At 37.8% G+C, this 19,330-nt stretch overlaps 1 protein-coding gene across 2 annotated transcripts in view; it reads left to right on the forward strand.

Moving 5' to 3' along the window:
• CEP83 (centrosomal protein 83) overlaps window positions 1-19,330 on the forward strand; it is a 110,385-nt gene that overhangs the window by 67,718 nt on the left and 23,337 nt on the right. For both annotated transcript variants that reach the window (XM_024754391.1, XM_024754390.1), the window contains exons 7-11: window positions 2,267-2,518; window positions 5,561-5,692; window positions 12,418-12,532; window positions 13,805-13,949; window positions 14,063-14,212. In XM_024754391.1, coding sequence (XP_024610159.1) covers window positions 2,267-2,518; window positions 5,561-5,692; window positions 12,418-12,532; window positions 13,805-13,949; window positions 14,063-14,212 — 794 coding nt within the window. The remainder of the gene's footprint in view (window positions 1-2,266; window positions 2,519-5,560; window positions 5,693-12,417; window positions 12,533-13,804; window positions 13,950-14,062; window positions 14,213-19,330) is intronic.

Below are 19,330 nucleotides of genomic sequence, written 5' to 3' on the forward strand. Positions count from 1 at the left end.
AGTACTCAATAAATATTTGTTGCATGAACAAATGAATAGAGAAGTTAGAAGGCAGTGATTACCAGTTTTGGGAGGAGTGACTTGGTAGAGAACTCTTGTTAAGGAGTTATAAATGTGAGATCTAATCCTGAATTTGGTATTAGCTAGCTCAGTCCAGAGCTTCAGCTCTCACTTCAACTATCACATAGATGCCTTTTAAAACTACTGGAGGAAGCAATAACATAGGAAACATGCTGGTCATGAACATTAGCTGTCTGATCCCATATGTAAAATGAAGACTACAAGATAAATTATTGTTACTAAATGCAATTTTATATATAACACTTAGCTCAGCACTTGATCCATATTAAGTACTCAGTAAAGGGCACCATTGTTTGAACCCGAGTTTCATATTGATGAGCTGCCACACCTCTGATATAGCACAGTGGAATAATATTTGGATTTCCTCATGCAAAAGCTAAGTGGTTTCTTAAAGATCTTCCAGCCCAGCCCTTGATTTTAACTGATGCCAAAGTGAAAAAGTGACTTCCACAAAGTCACACACCTGGCTGAAGGAAAGAGAATATGGAGGGAAAAAGGTAGTTGGGGACCAAACCTTGGGGGTAATGTTTATGTAAAGGATGGGAGGAGAAATAGGAGACACTAATTAGTTGAGGTTTTGAGGGCTTGACCCTGAATTTTACAGCTGCCTTCTATAATAAATTTTATTTTCTGGGAAGAAATGGCATTTGCCTTCTGTGGATAGCTCTACCTATATTTCCCATTGACATCTTTAATTCAGCTTCAGTTTAATGTCCCAAACCAAACTGGAATCACTACGTGTTAGAACTGAATAGGATCTTAGAGGGCCTCATTCTAACCTCTCATTTTACAGATGAGGAAAACATTCTGCCCTGGGGTGGAGGTCTCACACTTAGATTCACTTATAGCAAAGTGAGCAATCAGTTGTCCCTTGGGCCATTTTTGCCCAGGCTGCAGAGCATTACTTTAAGTCCTTTTGGCTTAGAGTGAGCCTGCTAAGCTCATCCTGGCTACAACAACCCCTGGTGCTGTTTATAGCCGTCGCTTCTAACTTTCTTTTTTCTTTTTTTTAAACAACTGAATCTTTAAGTTAAATCACCTGAAGAAACCCCATATATAAAAAGAGACTAAAAAGAGGAGCTGCTGTGGTTAACAACAAAGGTTTGTTGGTGGTGATAGTAGGGGATAGGGAGTTAGCGAGATCAGCAGAGGGAAAGAATGAGGTTTTTTTTTTTTGCGTTACACGGGCCTCTTACTGCTGTGGCCTCTCCCGCTGCGGAGCACAGGACACGCAGGCTCAGCGGCCATGGCTCACGGGCCCAGCTGCTCCGCGGCATGTGGGATCCTCCTGGACCGGGGCACGAACCCGTGTGCCCTGCATCAGCAGGCGGACTCTCAACCACTGTGCCACCAGGGAAGCCCAAAAGAATGAGTTTTACAGTGATTACTTGGACCCTCATTCCTGGAGGTGAGGGGCCTCTGAAGTGCCTCAGAGGTTAGGAAGCAGTTTGAAATCCCCTGATTTGGGGGCACATGAGATCTGGCAGTGATGGTTGACGTGAATGAGAAGACCACTGGTATTTTTGATCAACAAGTTCCTTGGTGATCTGTCTACATGCCCTGGAGTAATGATTTTCAGCTCTTTCTTGGATCTGAGAATTAAGAACTAGGACATCACTACAACTAGGGCTTTAAGACACTCTCAGCTATTATTTAAAAGCTCTCATCAGTCACATTTGTTGTTACTTATATGGACAAGCAGCTTTTTTTGTAAATTAAGTTGCCTTGGAATAGATGATTTTATTAGTATAGATATAGCCCAAGAATGACTGTCACATGAGGAGAAGCTTAGGAGTAATCAGTTTATGCAAGATCAATATGATCTTGCATAAACCCCTATAATGTTCTGATGAATTAAAAATACTTGACATTATTAATTATTATTTTATAGTATTACTTATAATCTGCGATTTTAGTCAGCAACTGATGAAGCCCTGTGCTAGGCACCACGGGGAGATGGAGGGAAAATAGGACAAGGTCCTTGCCCTCACATTTGAGTCATGCCAAGTACAGAATGAAGAATGTGACATTTTAGGATTTTTTTCCTTTGTACTTCATTTTACCACCTGAGCTTTTTTTTTCATATTGTACAATTTTTAATTTTAATTTACTGACTTGTAAAGCATGTTTATGGCTGAAAATTCGATAATATAAGGTTGTATGCTTTCTTTCAAATTGTCATCAGATTGCAAGACTGGAGAAAGATAAAGAAGAACTACATAACCAGCTGCTTAGTGTTGATCCCACAAGAGACAGCAAACGAGTGGAGCAACTTGTTCGAGAAAAAGTCCATTTGTGTCAGAAATTAAAAGGTTTAGAGGCTGAAGTAGCAGAATTGAGAGCTGAAAAAGAAAATTCTGGTGCTCAGGTAGAAAATGTCCAGAGAATTCAGGTGCGGCAGTTGGCTGAGATGCAGGCTACAGTCAGATCCCTGGAGGTAAGGTTTTAATTGCTTCCCGGTAGACTATCGCGTACTTTTTTTAAAGTGCAGTTGACCAAGCCTTTGATTTTTTTTTTTTTTTTTTTCTGCGATATGCGGGCCTCTCACTGTTGTGGCCTCTCCCGTTGCGGAGCACAGGCTCCGGACGCGCAGGCTCAGCAGCCATGGCTCATGGGCCCAGCCACTCCGCGGCATGTGGGATCCTCCCAGACCGGGGCACGAACCCGTGTCCCCTGCATCGGCAGGCGGACTCTCAACCACTGCGCCACCAGGGAAGCCCAAGCCTTTGATTTTTTAGGGCATAAATGTATGCTCACCAATCTAACGCTGGCGCATTTGTGGAATCCCAAGAGAGTATATACTTTTTGTAAAGAAGAAAACTCTTGATTCGTAAGCAATAGTATGCTACCATATTTACAAGGGGATTATTTATTCTTTGGGAGTCACGTCGCCTATCTGAAATGATTTAACTTTTAAAATGCCACAGAGTAGAATATGCAAAATTCAAAAAAAAAAAATGGAGTTTCTGAAGACTAAAGTCATCTCAAACCAGAAAGAGCAATTTCTTTCTAGTTATTTCCTTACACTGGGATTCAAGATCTTAAAATCGTAAATCCTGTTTCAACAGAAATACCATACTTATATATCTTAGGACAGCTTCTTGCCGGAGTTACAAAATTGAACTTGGCTACTAATGCATATAAGCCTTTACTGAATTATTTCCCTAAGTTCATTAGAGAAAGAAAAGAGCTGGCAGAGCTAAGCTGGTACTCCTAGAGGTATTCTCCTATGAAAGTTCTTGTTTCTGTTGTTGGAGAGGAAAAACTTTTCTTTTACCCTCTTAGGTTCAGAGTTTAAGGGTTGTGAATTAAACTCACAACAGACAGATTAGCAAGAGAAAAGATAGATTTTTATTCATGTACGTAAACAGGAGTTCACAGAAAAATGTGACTCAAAGAGGCAGTAGTAGTTTGGGCGTATATACCATTCTAATAAGGAAAAGAGAGGGGGAGAAAGGACACTTATAGGAAAAGAAATGACTTTTAGGAAAGATAAATGGGCCCTTAGGAAAACAAATGGCAGATATGATATTTTGTGATGTCGTTTGTGTAGGTGCTTTCTTATCCTGGTGTTGACTTCTTGTCTTCTGTGATAGAAGTTGGCCTTCCCTAGTTATGAAACCCCTGCAGAGGGGACTTCTAACACTTAAATTCTTTTTAGAGGCTCTACTTTTAGACAGATAAGAGGAGTTCAGGAAAAAACTTTGTCCTGTGTCTGTTGATTCTCAAAAGCCTTCAGCTCCAAATAATTCTTATTCCACAGCGGCATATTCTGGACCCCTTTACAGTTTTATTGAGATAATGCTTATTCCTCCTAGTCCTTAGTGTCTTACATGTAGCAAATATACTAGTTTGATAGATTTTAAAAATTTATTTTGAGCAGTCCAGAATGTTTTGTTTCTTCAGAATAGTCGTGAGGTGATTTGAACTGGAGGGAAATTAGTGTGCACCTAGTTTGTAATTAAAATCCAATATTCAAATCCAAAGTAGTGATTTTTTTCTGGACAGCAAACTGGTACCAGAAGTACATTAATATGTTTTGAAGAGTAGAAGTCACCTTTTTATTTTTTGGATGAAGCTTCTGACAGTATTTAGTGGTTTCCAGAATTTAAATTGTCAGTATCATTGGACCTTAGACATGAGGCAGTTCAGAATGAAGTGTTTATGTTGCCATCCTTCTATCCTTAACGTATTTACACAGTGACAGTGGGATGACTGCAATTGAGTATGGTATGTGATCTCAATGTGAAACTTTGCATTGAGGTCATTTAGAGTGATTATTTTCAGGACCAGTTGAATGATGACAAAAGATGGGAGGTTCTTTCAGCAGAGCCTGTATTTCATTTTATCATTTGTCAGATGAAATGAAAATACGCACATGACAGGTAGCCTGCCTTTCTTTGTTTTTTTTTTTTTTGTCTATCATTGTGCCTGAAGAGTATCATTTTTTATGTGAGGAAAATAGGGTTTTTTTCTGAATTATTTGTTGAATACACTCGTTATCATATTTAAGATATATAGGAAATGAGCTGTTGCAGAACTGAAGCTTATCCTTTGAATGCAAAATGTTTTCATTTTAACTATTTTGAATAGAAGTATTTTTAAAAAGCATTTAGTTTTCCCTTTCTAATTAAAGACTACTATGAGTATTACCAACTGGAAATTTTCTTGACAGCTTACTTCATTAAGAATATTATGTGGGGCTTCCCTGGTGGCGCAGTGGTTGAGAGTCCGCCTGCCAATGCAGGGGACACGGGTTCATGCCCCGGTCTGGGAAGATCCCACATGCCATGGAGCGGCTAGGCCCGTGAGCCATGGCCGCTGAGCCTGCGCGTCCGGAGCCTGTGCTCAGCAACGGGAGAGGCCACAACAGTGAGAGGCCCGCATACCGCAAAAAAAAAAAAAAAAAAGAATATTATGTGACGAGTTCAGGAGCTATTGTGTTCTTTGCCCATACTTCCAGAAGCTCCAGATTAGTCGAGGATTTTGAATTTTTAATCTCTTGGGGATCGTTTTCTAATCTCCATTGATTTTAGATTTTCAGTTCTCACTTCTTACTACTACACGTAAGCCCTCTCCTCTACCTTGTAATATGCTTTTTCATATCTGCTGGGTACTTGAAATCCGCCAAAATGCTTGTTTGAATTATGTCCACAATAGTAGTAAATAGGTATCAAGTGAGTGTGTTAGGTACTCTCTCTCATGAGAGAGGTGTATGGGTTTTATCTTGGTGGTGGCTGTTGATAAGTTGTTTGTCCAGATAACTTTGTTGCATATTTCCTGGAGCAAATATCTTGCATTTAGAATTCTACCAATTGCTTTGTGAAAACTCTTGTTACTTCAGTATATGTTAATATTGTTGAGGTTTTGAATAATTTTGGGTAGTATGATTATTACATTTATTTAAATAGTGTTTATTTTGTTTTTATATAATTGAAAAATTGTCAACAAATTTTAAAATATTTTATTTTAATAAAAGGCTGAAAAACAGTCAGCTAAACTACAGGCTGAACGCTTGGAAAAAGAGCTACAATCAAGCAATGAACAAAATACTACTTTAATTAGTAAATTGCATAAAGCTGAACGGGAAATAAATACACTGACCAGTAAAGTAAGTTGTCTTTAAGTATTTGCTTTATTCTTTAGAATTCTTGAGACTGTATAATGACAAAGGAGTTTTGTGTTTCAGTAGCTTAGTTCCCTACATTGAAGTCTCTTTTTTGATCTTATTCTACCTTCCAAATACATGTAGAAACTAACCAGTTCTTTTTTTTTTTCTTAATTTATTTTATTTATTTATGTTTGGCTGTGTTGGGTCTTCTTTGCTGCGTGCGTGCTTTCTCCACTTGTGGTGAGCGGGGGCTACTCTTCTTTGCGGTGCGTGGGCTTCTCATTGCGGTGGCTTCTCTTGTTGCGGAGCATGGGCTCTAGGCATGCGGGATTCAGTAGTTGGGGCACGAGGACTCAGTAGTTGTGGCTTTGGGGCTCTAGAGTGCAGGCTCAGTAGTTGTGGCGCACGGGCTTCATTGCTCCGCGGCATGTGGGAACTTCTCGGACCAGGGCTTGAACCTGTATCCCCTGCATTGGCAGGTGGATTCTTAACCACTGCACCACCAGGGAAGCCCCTGACCAATTCTTAACCGCTTTCATTGTGACCACTCTAGTCCAGTTTTTACAATAGCCTCCTAATTGGTCTCTTTACTTTCTACCCTGTCAGAGCTCTGTGTGATCTGGCCCCTGCAATCTTTCCCCAGCCGTCATAGTTCATTTTCCCTCCCGTTCACTTTGCTCTAGCCTCACGGGCCTTCTCACTCTTCTTTGAGCAAACTTACTTCTACCTCAGGGCCTTTGCACCTGCCCGCGTTGCATGGCCTTCCCTCACATATGTATATAGCTTTCTTCCTCACCCTTTTTTTTTTTTTAATTAATTTATTTATTTTTACTCACGTTGGGTCTTCGTTGCTGCATGCGGGCTTTTCTCTAGTTGTGGCTAGCGGGGGCTACTCTTCTTTGTGGTGCGCAGGCTTCTCATTGAGGTGGTTTCTCTTGTTGCAGAGCATGGGCTCTAGGCATGTGGGCTTCAGTAGTTGTGGCACGCAGGCTCAGTAGTTGTGGCTCACGGGCTCTAGAGCGCAGGCTAAGTAGTTGTGGTGCACGGGCTTAGTTGCTCCACAGCATGTGGGATCTTCCCGGACCAGGGATCGAACCCGTGACCCCTGCATTGGCAGGTGGATTCTGTGTTTTGTTTGTTTGTTTGTTTGATACAGAAATATGTTTATTAATGCATTAAAACCAAATCTCATGATGAGTTTAAAAATTACTGTAATTTTGAAGCAGTGATAAGTATTAATGATATTTTGAAATATCTACAAAAAATGTAATATATGAAAATATCTGTCACAGGTACTGTTAATACTATGATGGTTTGTAGTCAACATTCATAGTTGAAGTGGAAGGTGGATTCTTAACCACTGCGCCACCAGGGAAGCCCCTCCTCACCCATTTCTGATGTTGCCTTATCAGAGAGGACTTCTTTTTCTTCACTTTGTAAAATACCATCTTCCTTCTTCCTCTGCCTTATTCTCTATCGTTTTTACCTGTTTTATATTTCTTCATAGCTCTTAACACCATCTGATATATTTGTTTATTTTTGTCTTTTCTACTCCCTTTGCCTCAAATATAAGCTCCAAGACAGCAGGGACATTGCTTTTATTACTGTTGTATCTCTGGCTCCTGGAACAGTGCTGGCACACAGTAGACAATAAATATTTGTTAAATGAGTAAATTAATAGCAGCAGCATGACCTGCATTTGTTATTTTTATTTTATTTTATTTTTTTTTTGCGGTACGCGGGCCTGTCATGGTTGTGGCCTCTCCCGTTGCGGAGCACAGGCTCCGGATGCGCAGGCTCAGCGGCCATGGCTCACGGGCCCAGCCGCTCCACGGCACGTGGGATCATCCCGGACCGGGGCACGAACCTGTGTCCCCTGCATCTGCAGGTGGACTCTCAACCACTATGCCACCAGGGAAGCCCGCATTTGTTATTTTTAAAAGAATATAATGGTTTGAACACCTTTTATATACAGTTTTCCCAGGAACTTAGAGGTTTTTTTCCCCCTCAAATGCAATGTATATAAGGAATCCAGTAACCAGAAGTAGGATAGCAATGATGAAAGTATTTTATAGAATACCGCAGTGAATATCAGCTCTGGAGTCAGACATATTCAAATTCCATTTCTTCCCCTTGCTAGCTGTGTGACCTGGGCAATTTAATTTCTCTCTGAAGACTTTAGCATTTTCCTTTATAAAACAGACTAATACCTACCTTATAGAGTGTGGCAGAGATTAAATGAGATATTATGCATAAAGCACTTAGCATAAGGTCTAATATATAATCACCTGAATATTAGCTATTATTAGTAGTACTTGGTTCAGCTCTAAGAACGTGAAAATAAGACTGATGTCTGAATCAGTGAGATCATGTATTATATTTCTGTCAGAGCGGAGTTATGTAAAATCACCTTAAAAAACAAAATGGTTTCTAGACCAGAGGGAATTTATTGTAGCCTGGTAGAAATATATGAACTTATCTAGAGGAGTAATGTATTCATGGTAAATTCCTTGTCCACAAACAGTGTTTATGACAGAGACAAGAGAGAGTTTTAGTTGGCAGAGTGTGAGTATTCTGGTCCCATTGAAGAGATCATTCTTACTGTGGAACGGAATACCTCAATCTGATTTAGTTTGTGGCCATGAAATAATCGATTCATCCCATTCCTTTTGTTCTGACTGCATGAGCCTTAAGCAACTTTCTGACTGTTATGTGATTTCCTCTGTAATTTTGTCTACAGGGAGAGAGAACGCACTGGTCCTTCAGAGTTAGAGTATTCTAGTTTCCATTATAGTTTTTTCTCGCAATTAATAAACTGACATTCTGGTTTTATAGATCACTCTTTGTAAACTTTAGTAATGTGAGTTCAACCTTGAGAGTGGTCTTTAAGTGTGGTGACAAAATTTGATTTCTGTGCCTGAAAAGCCAAAGCCATAATATTAGATGTATTAGATGCCACCCTTGGGAGATAGTCTACCCAGTTTTTTCTATGGCAAATACATACTCTTTTACACTTTCAGATTGTATGTTTATTAACACACATTGCTAAGAGCTGCCTGTCTTTTTAAAGGCATACTTGCATTATTATGCATATAAGTGGTTTATTAAAAACCACCCACCAACTTCAGACAAATCAAGTTTTCATTTGAGATCTTGCATATAAAAAGATTTCATTGGAAGGTTAAATCTTAAAATAATGTTTCAAACATTGTCACAGTTATCTTTGCAACTTGAAATTTTCATCAACATTTTGCAGTTCTCACAAATGGTTGTTTGCAATGCAGAGGAACACCTGGGGTGTATTTGTCTAAGTTATTCAAATTTGTAAATGTTTGTTAGGTTTTTGAACAGTTATGTCATTGTGACTATCGGTGTCTTGGATTAAAAAGTATTACCAAAGGTGGCCTAAAAATGATGACCTTAAAGATATCTAATATTCAATGAGATAAATTCTTCCTGTTTGTTATGAGGTGTTTGAGCTTTAGAACTCCAATAAAATGTACAGTTTTAAGGAAGTCATCCCACAGAATTACCTTATTAGCTAAGTTTATGAGGTCATACCATCTCAGACCTTTGAAAAAGATCAGAGTTTGAGTACTGTCTCTTTGGAATTTACATCAAGATCTTCTTGAGTAATACATTTTTTCAACTTTATTTGAATTTCTGGCTTACGTATATTGTTTTCTTTGTGTGTGTGTGTGTGTGTGTGTGTGTGTGTAATTTAACAGATTCTGAACCGTTATAAAATGCTTACTGTTGCTACTTTGTTACATTTCTTAAAGTTTTATTAGTACTAGCTAATTTTCTGAGTACTTCTGTTGTATCAAAAGCATAAAGCAAATTCACAATGTAAAGACCAGAATCTACATGGAAAACATATTGTGGGAAAAAAAAAAAGCAGAACAGGGTAGCTTGGCCCACGGAAGCTTAAGAAGATTGTAAATCTCTTCTAATTATTTGCAGCATTTTAACATTGTGCATTTTATTTAAGAAAAGATCCCTAGTCTTCCTAGGATTTTGAGGCAGAAAGAAACTTTATTATAACTATTTGGGATTTGGTTCATATTACTCATAGAAAGTTTTTATTCATCACATCTAATAAATATTCATATATGTTTTTCCATTTTTAATAAGTAAAATAATTTTAATATCATTTTGGAAGTTAATTACTGTTAGTGTGAGTGCATTCATTATTTCGGTATTTTAGAAGTGTGGCACTAAAGAAAAACTCATCCGGGTCCATAAATAAGTTAATTTGAATGCGTGTTGCTTGAGCATATACCACTACTTTAATAATAGAAGTAGTTCTGAAGATAGACTTGTCATTTGACTTCCGATCCAGTGTTCTTTCAGTTTCACTGATTATAGTTTAATTGAAAAATGTTTTCTCATTTCAGTAAATCTCAGTGAATGAATTAAGAAATACGTTTTTTATATATTTTGTAGTTCTTCTCGTTGAAAGATTCTACAAAATAAGATGGCTCTGATTTTCCACCTCATATATAAAGCAGCCACAATGTGGTTTGCTAATGAACTGCTGTGTCATTCAAACCTTCTACAGTTAGTGTATAATAGCAGGTTATGATTACATTTGTCATAGAAATTAGATTTTCATTGTAGTTGTATTTCTTCCACATTTTAAAGCATTTATAAATTCTGTCTGTCCATGAAATTATAAAAACCCAATCTATAGAAAGTTTAAATTTTAAAATAAATACAATTTTTTAGCTGCTCTGAAAGTATTTCAAAGCTGCTTTGTAAACATTGTTCAATGAGACTTGCTTTCATAGAAAAGAACTTCAGAAAGATTTAAAAATGCAAATCTGATGTCAGCACAAGGTATTCATTTTGTGTTGTGTCATTTGAAAATCTACAGCTTAATTTGTGTCTTAGTGTGGTTATTAGCAGTACAAAGGCAGCACAGTACTTGACTTTCTTGTTTCCTTTAAGTGAGGAATTTGCAGGAAACCTTGTTATGTTTCCAAGACCTTTCATAGATGGAGTCTCCTCCAGTAAGACACTTCTGTTTCTCATCTTCACCCTCTTTGGCTCTAGGACCTCTTCCTGATTTATTTCAAACTCCCATCTCTAGTTTTTATAGCCTTTTATTGCACTCAAGTAAATTATCCTTTACCCTCCTGTTACCACCATCGTATATTTTACATATTTGGCTTGTATATATTTGTGATTTTCCCCTCTGATTTCATAGTTTTATACATTAGTATAATATGTCAGAATGCAGGTTTATCTAACCTTTATATCCGTACTGGTTAAATCCTCATTATATAGTACTGTACCTAATTTTAGAAGCACCTCACCAAAGGGCAGGGATGTGGAAACTGTTAAGAGAGTAGTACAGATGATTAGAGAGGCAAAGCTTTCTTGTTTGCTGCTGTATCCCCAGCTCCTAAGACAGTGCTAGGGCACATAATAGGTGCTCAATAAATATTTATTGAATGAACAAAGGAATACTACTTTAAAAATTTTTTTGTTTATTTTTGGCTGCATTGTGTCTTCGTTGCTGCATGCGGGCTTTCTCTAGTTGCGGTGAGCAGGGGCTACTCTACGTTGCGGTGTGCGGGCTTCTCATTTCAGTGGCTTCTCTTGTTGTGGAGCATGGGCTGTAGGTCACGCGGGCTTCAGTAGTTGTGGCACGTGGGCTCAGTAGTTGTGGCTTGCGGGCTCTAGAGTGCAGGCTCAGTAGTTGTGGCTCACAGGCTTAGTTGCTCCGCAGCATGAGGGATCTTCCCGGACCAGGGCTCAAACCTGTGTCCCCTGCATTGGCAGGCAGATTCTTAACCACTGCACAACCAGGGAAGCCTAAGGACTACCACTTATGAACTATAATTATTCAGCTTTCAAAAGGAATGTCTCAGGGAAAAGCTGAGATTGGTATGTGGTTAATTATATGGAAAATATTGACAATTAGTTACATTCACCTTGGGGCTTTAAAAGAATCAGGTTTGGGCAATAAAGGTTTAAATTAGATTCATACATTTTGTACTTGTTTATCCCACTACCAGCATACACACACACACACACACTATTTAGTCACCAACTTCAATAGATTATTCTTTCTTGTCCCCTTTGTTAGTCCTTTGCCTCTTAATTGGTTTCTTTACCTTCAGTTTCTTAATCCAGCACACTTGCAATTAGAGTTAACTTTCTGAAACAAAGTTGATTGTGCCACCTTCAGCAGCTAAGAGGATATACAACCCTTTTGTATGGCATGTGAAGTTTATTCCCTGCCACTCCACAGTTTTCACATCTTCCTCTGCTCTATCTATGACACATTGTTCATTGTTTTCCAAGCAGACCAGGTGACGTTCTACCTTTTTAACGTTTTATATGCTGTTCCTTATACCTAAAATGCCTTTTTGTCACCAACAGTTTTTTTTAGAGGAAGGTTTCAATTTTTTTTTCCCTGAGGATGTTTCAGTCATTGACTATTGGATTTTAGGTACTTGCAGTTAAGCCTTTAAAGGCAAGATTAAGCCCGATGACCCCACCCTGCTATTGAAAGAAATGACTCAATTCTGTTAGGAACAGACTGTTTTCTTGGTGCTGAGTACTGTTCCAGGAACTGAAGCATCCTCCCTGCTAGAAGGTGCTTATACCCTATACTCTGCTACCAAAGTGTTTTCTCATTTCTACTAATGTTTTTGGGTTAGCATTTAGTGGCAAGAAAATGACCAATAGTAATTTCAATTTCTAATTATCAACAGGTAAAAGAACTTAAACATTCAAACAAACTAGAAATAACAGACATCAAACTGGAGGCAGCAAGAGCTAAGAGTGAGCTAGAAAGAGAAAGGAATAAAATTCAAAGTGAACTGGATGGTAATATATGATTTCCCATGCTTTTTACTGTTACTTTCACATATAAACTCAAATTACTAAAATAGATCAAACTGAAGTTTATTTCCAATTTTAAGCTTAATTGAATTTTAATTTTAGAGCACACATACGTATTGTTTTTATTTGTATGTTAAATGTTCATTCTGTGATGTAACTTTTAAAAAAACAGTCTTATGGTTATATCATTGTTATTTGATTAATACATAAATTGAGTGAAACTTTATAGATAGGATTCCATACTTCCTGGGTATATAACTTAAAATCTGTTTAGATCATGTGATTATTAATATCAGACCATTTAAAATCTAAAGAATATATAAGTGGGTTCCAGGTCCAATTTTTAAGTTTAAAATTTTTTTAATGTAGACCCTAGGCCAGTTATTGGGCCTAGTTCAGCCTAAGCTTATTTTTAAACTCCAATTTAGTCTTAGAATGTCCTTCTCATCAAGATTTCTCAGAAATTATATTATTTCTGACTTTTATTAAGTACTTAAACAAGCTGCCTGGACCTGCAGCTGTCATGAAGTTGGTCTCTAGTTGAACTGGCCTCTAGTTTCAGTTTCAGACAGAGCTTATGATGAATGACTATTTTCATTATTAATTTCTACTTGATGTTGACTCATGGATTTTCTTAGACTTAGGGAGCATATTTTCTCTGGAACTTAAAGAGTTTGAGATCCAGTTTTGCATTCTTTTTCAACTTTGAGTTAGATATGAATTTGTTTTAGTTATTCCATATGCAAAATACTTGTCATTTCATTACAAGGAAAATTTGTGAATTCATTGGACAAACTTGAAAGTGTCCAATTTGTATTAGATATCTAACAGTTCTGATAAGTTTCAAAAGCTTCTGTGATTTTATTCACTCTGCTTTCCAGCTAGCTTTATGATGATGCTGTCTATGGGATTTAGGTTACAGAACCCTTTTAGAAGTTAAGTATTTAAACCTCTTTCAATATTACCCAGGTTGATGTCCCCAGCTCTCACGATCCAAATGAGTAAATGTATATAACCTTTTATTAAAGTGTTTTTGTGTGAGTGCTTAATAAAATGACAAATTAAGTCTGAGTAGTAGTCTTTTTCGTTAAGAAAAGTTTATCAACAAAGTAAAGCTCTTTGAGATGTGTATCTGGAGAGACTTACTTTCTATATTCTTTCGTCTTATCAGCTTATGAATATTTGCTGTTAATTGCAGTTTTTCTTCTTAATAACATTGAATACAGTACAGTTTTCTCCTTTAAAAAAAAATACTAGGATTACAGTCAGACAATGAAATTCTCACATCAGCTGTTGAACACCACAAAGTGCTTTTAGTAGAAAAGGACCGTGAATTAATACGTAAAGTACAAGCTGCCAAAGAAGAAGGTTACCAAAAACTTGTGGTATTACAAGATGAAAAGTAAGTACCTAATTACCTTATTTTGTGTTAAATCTCCTTGCAAATGAAAACATTTTGCTGTCATATCATCCTTATTGTAGTTCTTGTAATATAATTATCATCTGTTGTTTTAGGCTAGAACTTGAGAGCAGATTAGCGGATTTAGAGAAAATGAAAGTGGAACATGATGTCAGGAGGCAATCTGAAAAGGATCAGTGTGAAGAGAGATTGCGAGCTTCACAGATGGCAGAAGAGTCGGCCAGGAGGGAACTTCAGAGTATTAGGTTATATATGCATATTTTTTTAAACTTCATTTTGAAATAATCTCATAGCCAACAAAACATTGTAAAACTAGTACAGAGTATTCCCATATAATTTTCACCCAGATCTCCATATCTGAATTATTTTGATACCTTTGTTGGTTTCAGTTGGCCATATGTGAGTGTGTCTGTTTCTGGACTCTGTTCTATTCCATTTGTCTGTATGTCTGTCTTGACACCAATATCACACTCTCTTGACTACTGTAGCTTCATATTAAGTTTGATTCAGGTAGTGCAAGTCTTCTACCTTGTTCTTTTTTGGCAAGATTGTTTTGGCTCTTCTAGGTCTTTTGCCTTTCCTTGTAAATAATCAGCTTATAACCATTTTCAGAAAGGCTTAAGATTTTGATTGGGAGTGCACTGAATCTGTAGCTCAGTTTGAGAACAGTTGTCATCTCAACAGTATTGAGTCTATCCAATCCATGAATATGGCCTATCTCTCCATGTATTCAGGTCATCTTTAACTTCTGTCATCAGAGTTTTGTAGTGTTCATTGTATATATCATGTTCATATTGTGTTACATTATAATTCTAAGCATTTTTAGGCGATTATAAGTGGAGTTACGTTCTAAAATTTTACTTTCTAATTGTTTATTGCTGACATATGGAAATATAGTTGAGGGGCTTCCCTGGTGGCACAATGGTTAAGAATCCGCCTGCCAACACAGGGGACACCGGTTCGAGCCCTGGTCTGGGAAGATCCCACATGCCACAGAGCAACTAAGCCTGTGTGCCGCAACTACTGAGCCTGCACTCTAGAGCCCGTGAGCCACGACTACTGAGCCCGTGTGCCACAACTACTGAAGCCTGCACTCCTAGAGCCCGTGCTCTGCAACCGTAGAGGCCACTGCAATGAGAAGCCCATACACTGCAACGAGCAGTGGCCCCCGCTCGCTGCAACTAGAGAAAGCCCACGCACAGCAACAAAGACCCAGTGCAGCCAAAAATAAAATAAATAAAATAGATACAACATTAAAGAAATTAAAAATGTTTAAGAAATATAGTTGATTTTTATGTATTGACCTTGTATCCATGACCTTATGGAAGTCACGTATTTTCTACTAGCTGCTTTGTGGGTTCTTAGTTTTCTAATGTCACGTTGTATATGTTGTATTTTCTTTTAGTTTACTTGTTCATTTTTTGGTTTTGGTGTGTTTTTTTGAGGATTTAAGTAGGTTTTTTTTTTTTGATAGTATTTTTTTCAATAGATCTTTATTGGAGTAAAATTTTTTGAGTTGGGAATTTAATTCAACTAATGTTCATTCTTTCATCTTTATTGGTAAAAGTATCATGCTGAGAATTTTCTTATCCCTGCTTTTTAAATGTATCATATAGATTTTGATATGCAGTGTTTTAACTATCATTATTTTTTTGAAATTCCCTAATTTCAATTTGCATCTTCCTTTTCACCCAAGAAGCAATAGAAGGTATAGTTGTTTAATAGAAGGTGAAACTAATAGTTTTCTAGGGCTGCCACAACAAAATACCATAGACAGGGTAGTTTAAACAACAGAAATTAATTTTCTTACAGTTCTGGAGGCTAGAAGCCTCAGAGCTCAATGTGTTAGCAGATTTGGTTTCTCCTGAGGCCTGTCTCCTTGGCTTGCAGATTGGTTGCCTTCTTACTGTGTCCTCACAGGGGCTTTCCTCTGTGTGCATGTATCCCTGGTACCTCTCCCTCTTATAAGGACACCAGTCATAGGATTAGGACCCACCCATATAACCTCATTTAACCTTCGTTACCTCTTTAAAGGCCTTGTCTCCAAATACAATCACATGTAAGTGATTGAAGGTTTTTGAATTTCCAGGTGATAGGGCTTTCTTGTTTATTTTGTGGTTAAATTTTAGTTTTATTTCATTGTGATCAGAGTATTGATTCGGTTGTTTCTGCTTTATGGAACATTCTAATGTTTTCCTTGTGACCTAATATATCAAGGCCAGGACTATGGTAAAGCCAGTGAGGCACCCAGGGTGCAAAATTTAAAGAGATACTCACTCTTATGTGTTGACATTGGACTTGCGGGAAACCTGGAGTGAGTCTCCTTAAATTTTTCACTCTGGGCACCTCACTTGCCTTATCTCAGTCTCAGACCTGTAATACATGATTGATTTTTATGAGTGTTACATAAGGACTAGTAAAGAAATTACTCAATTATGAGTATAAAGTTTGAAATATACATCCATAAGATCTACCTTACTAACTATGATGTTCAGGTCTTCTGTATACTTTTTTTTGTCCGCTTCATTTGTCTTGTACAAAGAGTGATATATTAGTCTCCTATTATTACGTTAGTGTGTTTCTATCTATGACTCCTTAAATTTCTTGTAATTTTTTTGCTTCATAGGTGATTGATATATTATTTGGTATATAGATAATCATAACAGTTATACTTTAATTATGAATTGTGGCTTTTAGCATTTAAAAGCACTTTTTTGTGTCATTTAATTTTTTTTGCTTGAATTCCACCTTGTTTGATATTGTTATTACTCCTGTTTTATTTTACAATTGTTGATCTATTTTTTTCATAGATTTCTGACAGCTGTTGCTGTAGATTTTTTTAGGTGCATATATATTCATGGTTACTTGTTATTTTTCCTTTAACGTTTTATCTTGAATTTTATATGGGCTAATATTAGCATTTCTACTATTTCTTTCCTTTTGCTCATATTTGTGGTACACCTTTTCACTTTATTTTCAGCTTTATTTATTGTTTTATTTTAAATGTGTCCCTTATAGACAGAATATTACAATACCTTTTAAAAATACAATTTGGGGCTTCTCTGGTGGCGCAGTGGCTGAGAGTCCGCCTGCCGATGCAGGGGACACGGGTTCATGCCCCGGTCCGGGAATATCCCACATGCCGCGGAGCGGCTGGGCCCGTGAGCCATGGCCGCTGAGCCTGTGCGTCCAGAGCCTGTGCTCCGCAATGGGAGAGGCCACAGTAGTGAGAGACCCGCGTACCGCAAAAAAAAAATTTGAATGATAGTTTCTTGAGCAGTATGTTAACTCATTTACAGTCTTATAATTACTTTACCATTAGGATTTAATTATCTTTTTTCACTTTTTTTTTTTCTTTTTTGCGGTACGCGGGCCTCTCACTACTGTGGCCTCTCCCATTGCGGAGCACAGGCTCTGGACGCACAGGCTCAGCGGCCATGGCTCACGGGCCCAGCCGCTCCGCGGCATGTGGGATATTCCCTGACCGGGGCATGAACCCGTGTCCCCTGCATCGGCAGGCGGACTCTCAGCCACTGCGCCACCAGAGAAGCCCCTAAGGTTACTTTTTATTTGTAAAATGTAATTATCCCTTAGAATCCTAAATGTAATGATCTTAAATCATGGACTAATTTTCTTCCTAAAAAAAAATCAAAAATCTCCTATCAGTTATGAATTCTAACCCAGCACTGCTTCAGCAAAGTGAACTGAAGAAAATTTTGTAGATCATCTCTTATAGTCTACCAAAATGGTGTTCTTACTCCTTTCGTGTTTAATGATAGTCAGATACTCTTTACCAGTGGTTTCTTTGGCTTCAGTTTTTATAGGTAGGGCATTTTTGTTTCTCTTCATATCTACATAATTATTTAGAAAGTATTCAGGCCACTAATGCTTTCATAACTCGGTCTTGTTTCTTGTTGATTTATCATGTGTATCCAAAATCTCGACCAGAGCTAAGATATACTTGGGGCCTAACTTTTCTAACTCTGGACCGGAGCTAGGACCCATGGTGTTTTCTCCCCTATTTTCATCTCCGTGGTTTTGTAGAAAGAAACCTTTATTAACTCGGTAACCTAAAAGCTCCAAGTTAATAACAACCTTAAACATTTAAGGGAGAAATGCACAGAAAGTTTGAGGGAGTAATAGTATAGCTAGAATTATGGAATAAGAGTATGATTGGTAGTCAAAGGAGCACAGGAAGAGCAAGACTGGCCCTCTTCCTTTAGGTCCATTGTTTCTGGCGTTTGTATGTAAATATCTCAGGAGCAGTGTATTTTATGATTTCTTCCATATCATATTGTCCAACCACCTTGTGCATTTAAATGTGTAATCCAGGATTTGAGTTGGTTCATTCAATCCAACAACAGATACTTACTGAATTTTTTTAAATACATCTTTATTAGAGTATAACTGCTTCACAATACCGTGTTAGTTTCTGTTGCACAACAAAGCGAATCAGCCATATGCATACACATGTCCCCATATCCCCTCCCTCTTGAGCCTCCCTCCCACCCTCCCTATCCCACCCCTCTAGGTCATCGCAAAGCACCGAGCCGACCTCCCTGTGCTATGCTGCTGTTTCCCACCAGCCAACTATTTTGCATTTGGTAGTGTATATATGTCGATGTTACTCTCACTTCGCCCCAGCTTCACCCTCCCACCCCATGTCATCAAGTCTGTTCTCTATGTCTACCTCTTTATTCCTGCCCTGCAACTAAGTTCATCAGTACCGTTTTTTTTTTTTTTAGATTCCATATATATGCGTTAGCATACTGTATTTGTTTTCCTCTTTCTGACTTCACCCTGTGTGAGACTCTAGGTCCATCCACCTCACTACAAATAACTCAATTTTGTTTCTTTTTATGGCTGAGTAATATTCCATTTTGTATATGTGCCACGTCTTCTTTATCCGTTCATCTGTCAGTGGTCATTTAGGTTGGTTCCATGTCCTGGCTATTATAAATAGTGCTGCAGTGAACATTGTGGTACATGTCTCTTTTTGAATTATGGTTTTCTCAGGGTATTAGTGTTTAAAGCACAGCCCTAGGCGTTTGAGAATATTGTCTTCCCAAGAAGCATTTCTAATTAGGTTGAAAAGGCATGCTAATAATGCTAAACTATAACTAGTACGTGCCAAGCAAATTATATTTGAGGTAAATGAAGGATTTTTAAAAGGGAAGTTTGAGGGCTTATCCTGTCAAAGCTAATTAAGTGTATAGTCTTTCTCATGAGGTTAGTTAGTCCCTTGGTCACCAGGGATACACTGTGTTTTAAGGTTTTGGCTGAGAATGTATCATTCCTTTTGAAAAGGACACAAATTGTGTAAGTGTGCATTCATCTCAGGGATAAAAACTCATAATATATTT

The sequence above is a fragment of the Neophocaena asiaeorientalis genome, unplaced genomic scaffold (genome assembly GCF_003031525.2).
Source record: "Neophocaena asiaeorientalis asiaeorientalis breed wild unplaced genomic scaffold, Neophocaena_asiaeorientalis_V1.1 scaffold92, whole genome shotgun sequence".
Taxonomy (NCBI): domain Eukaryota; kingdom Metazoa; phylum Chordata; class Mammalia; order Artiodactyla; family Phocoenidae; genus Neophocaena; species Neophocaena asiaeorientalis.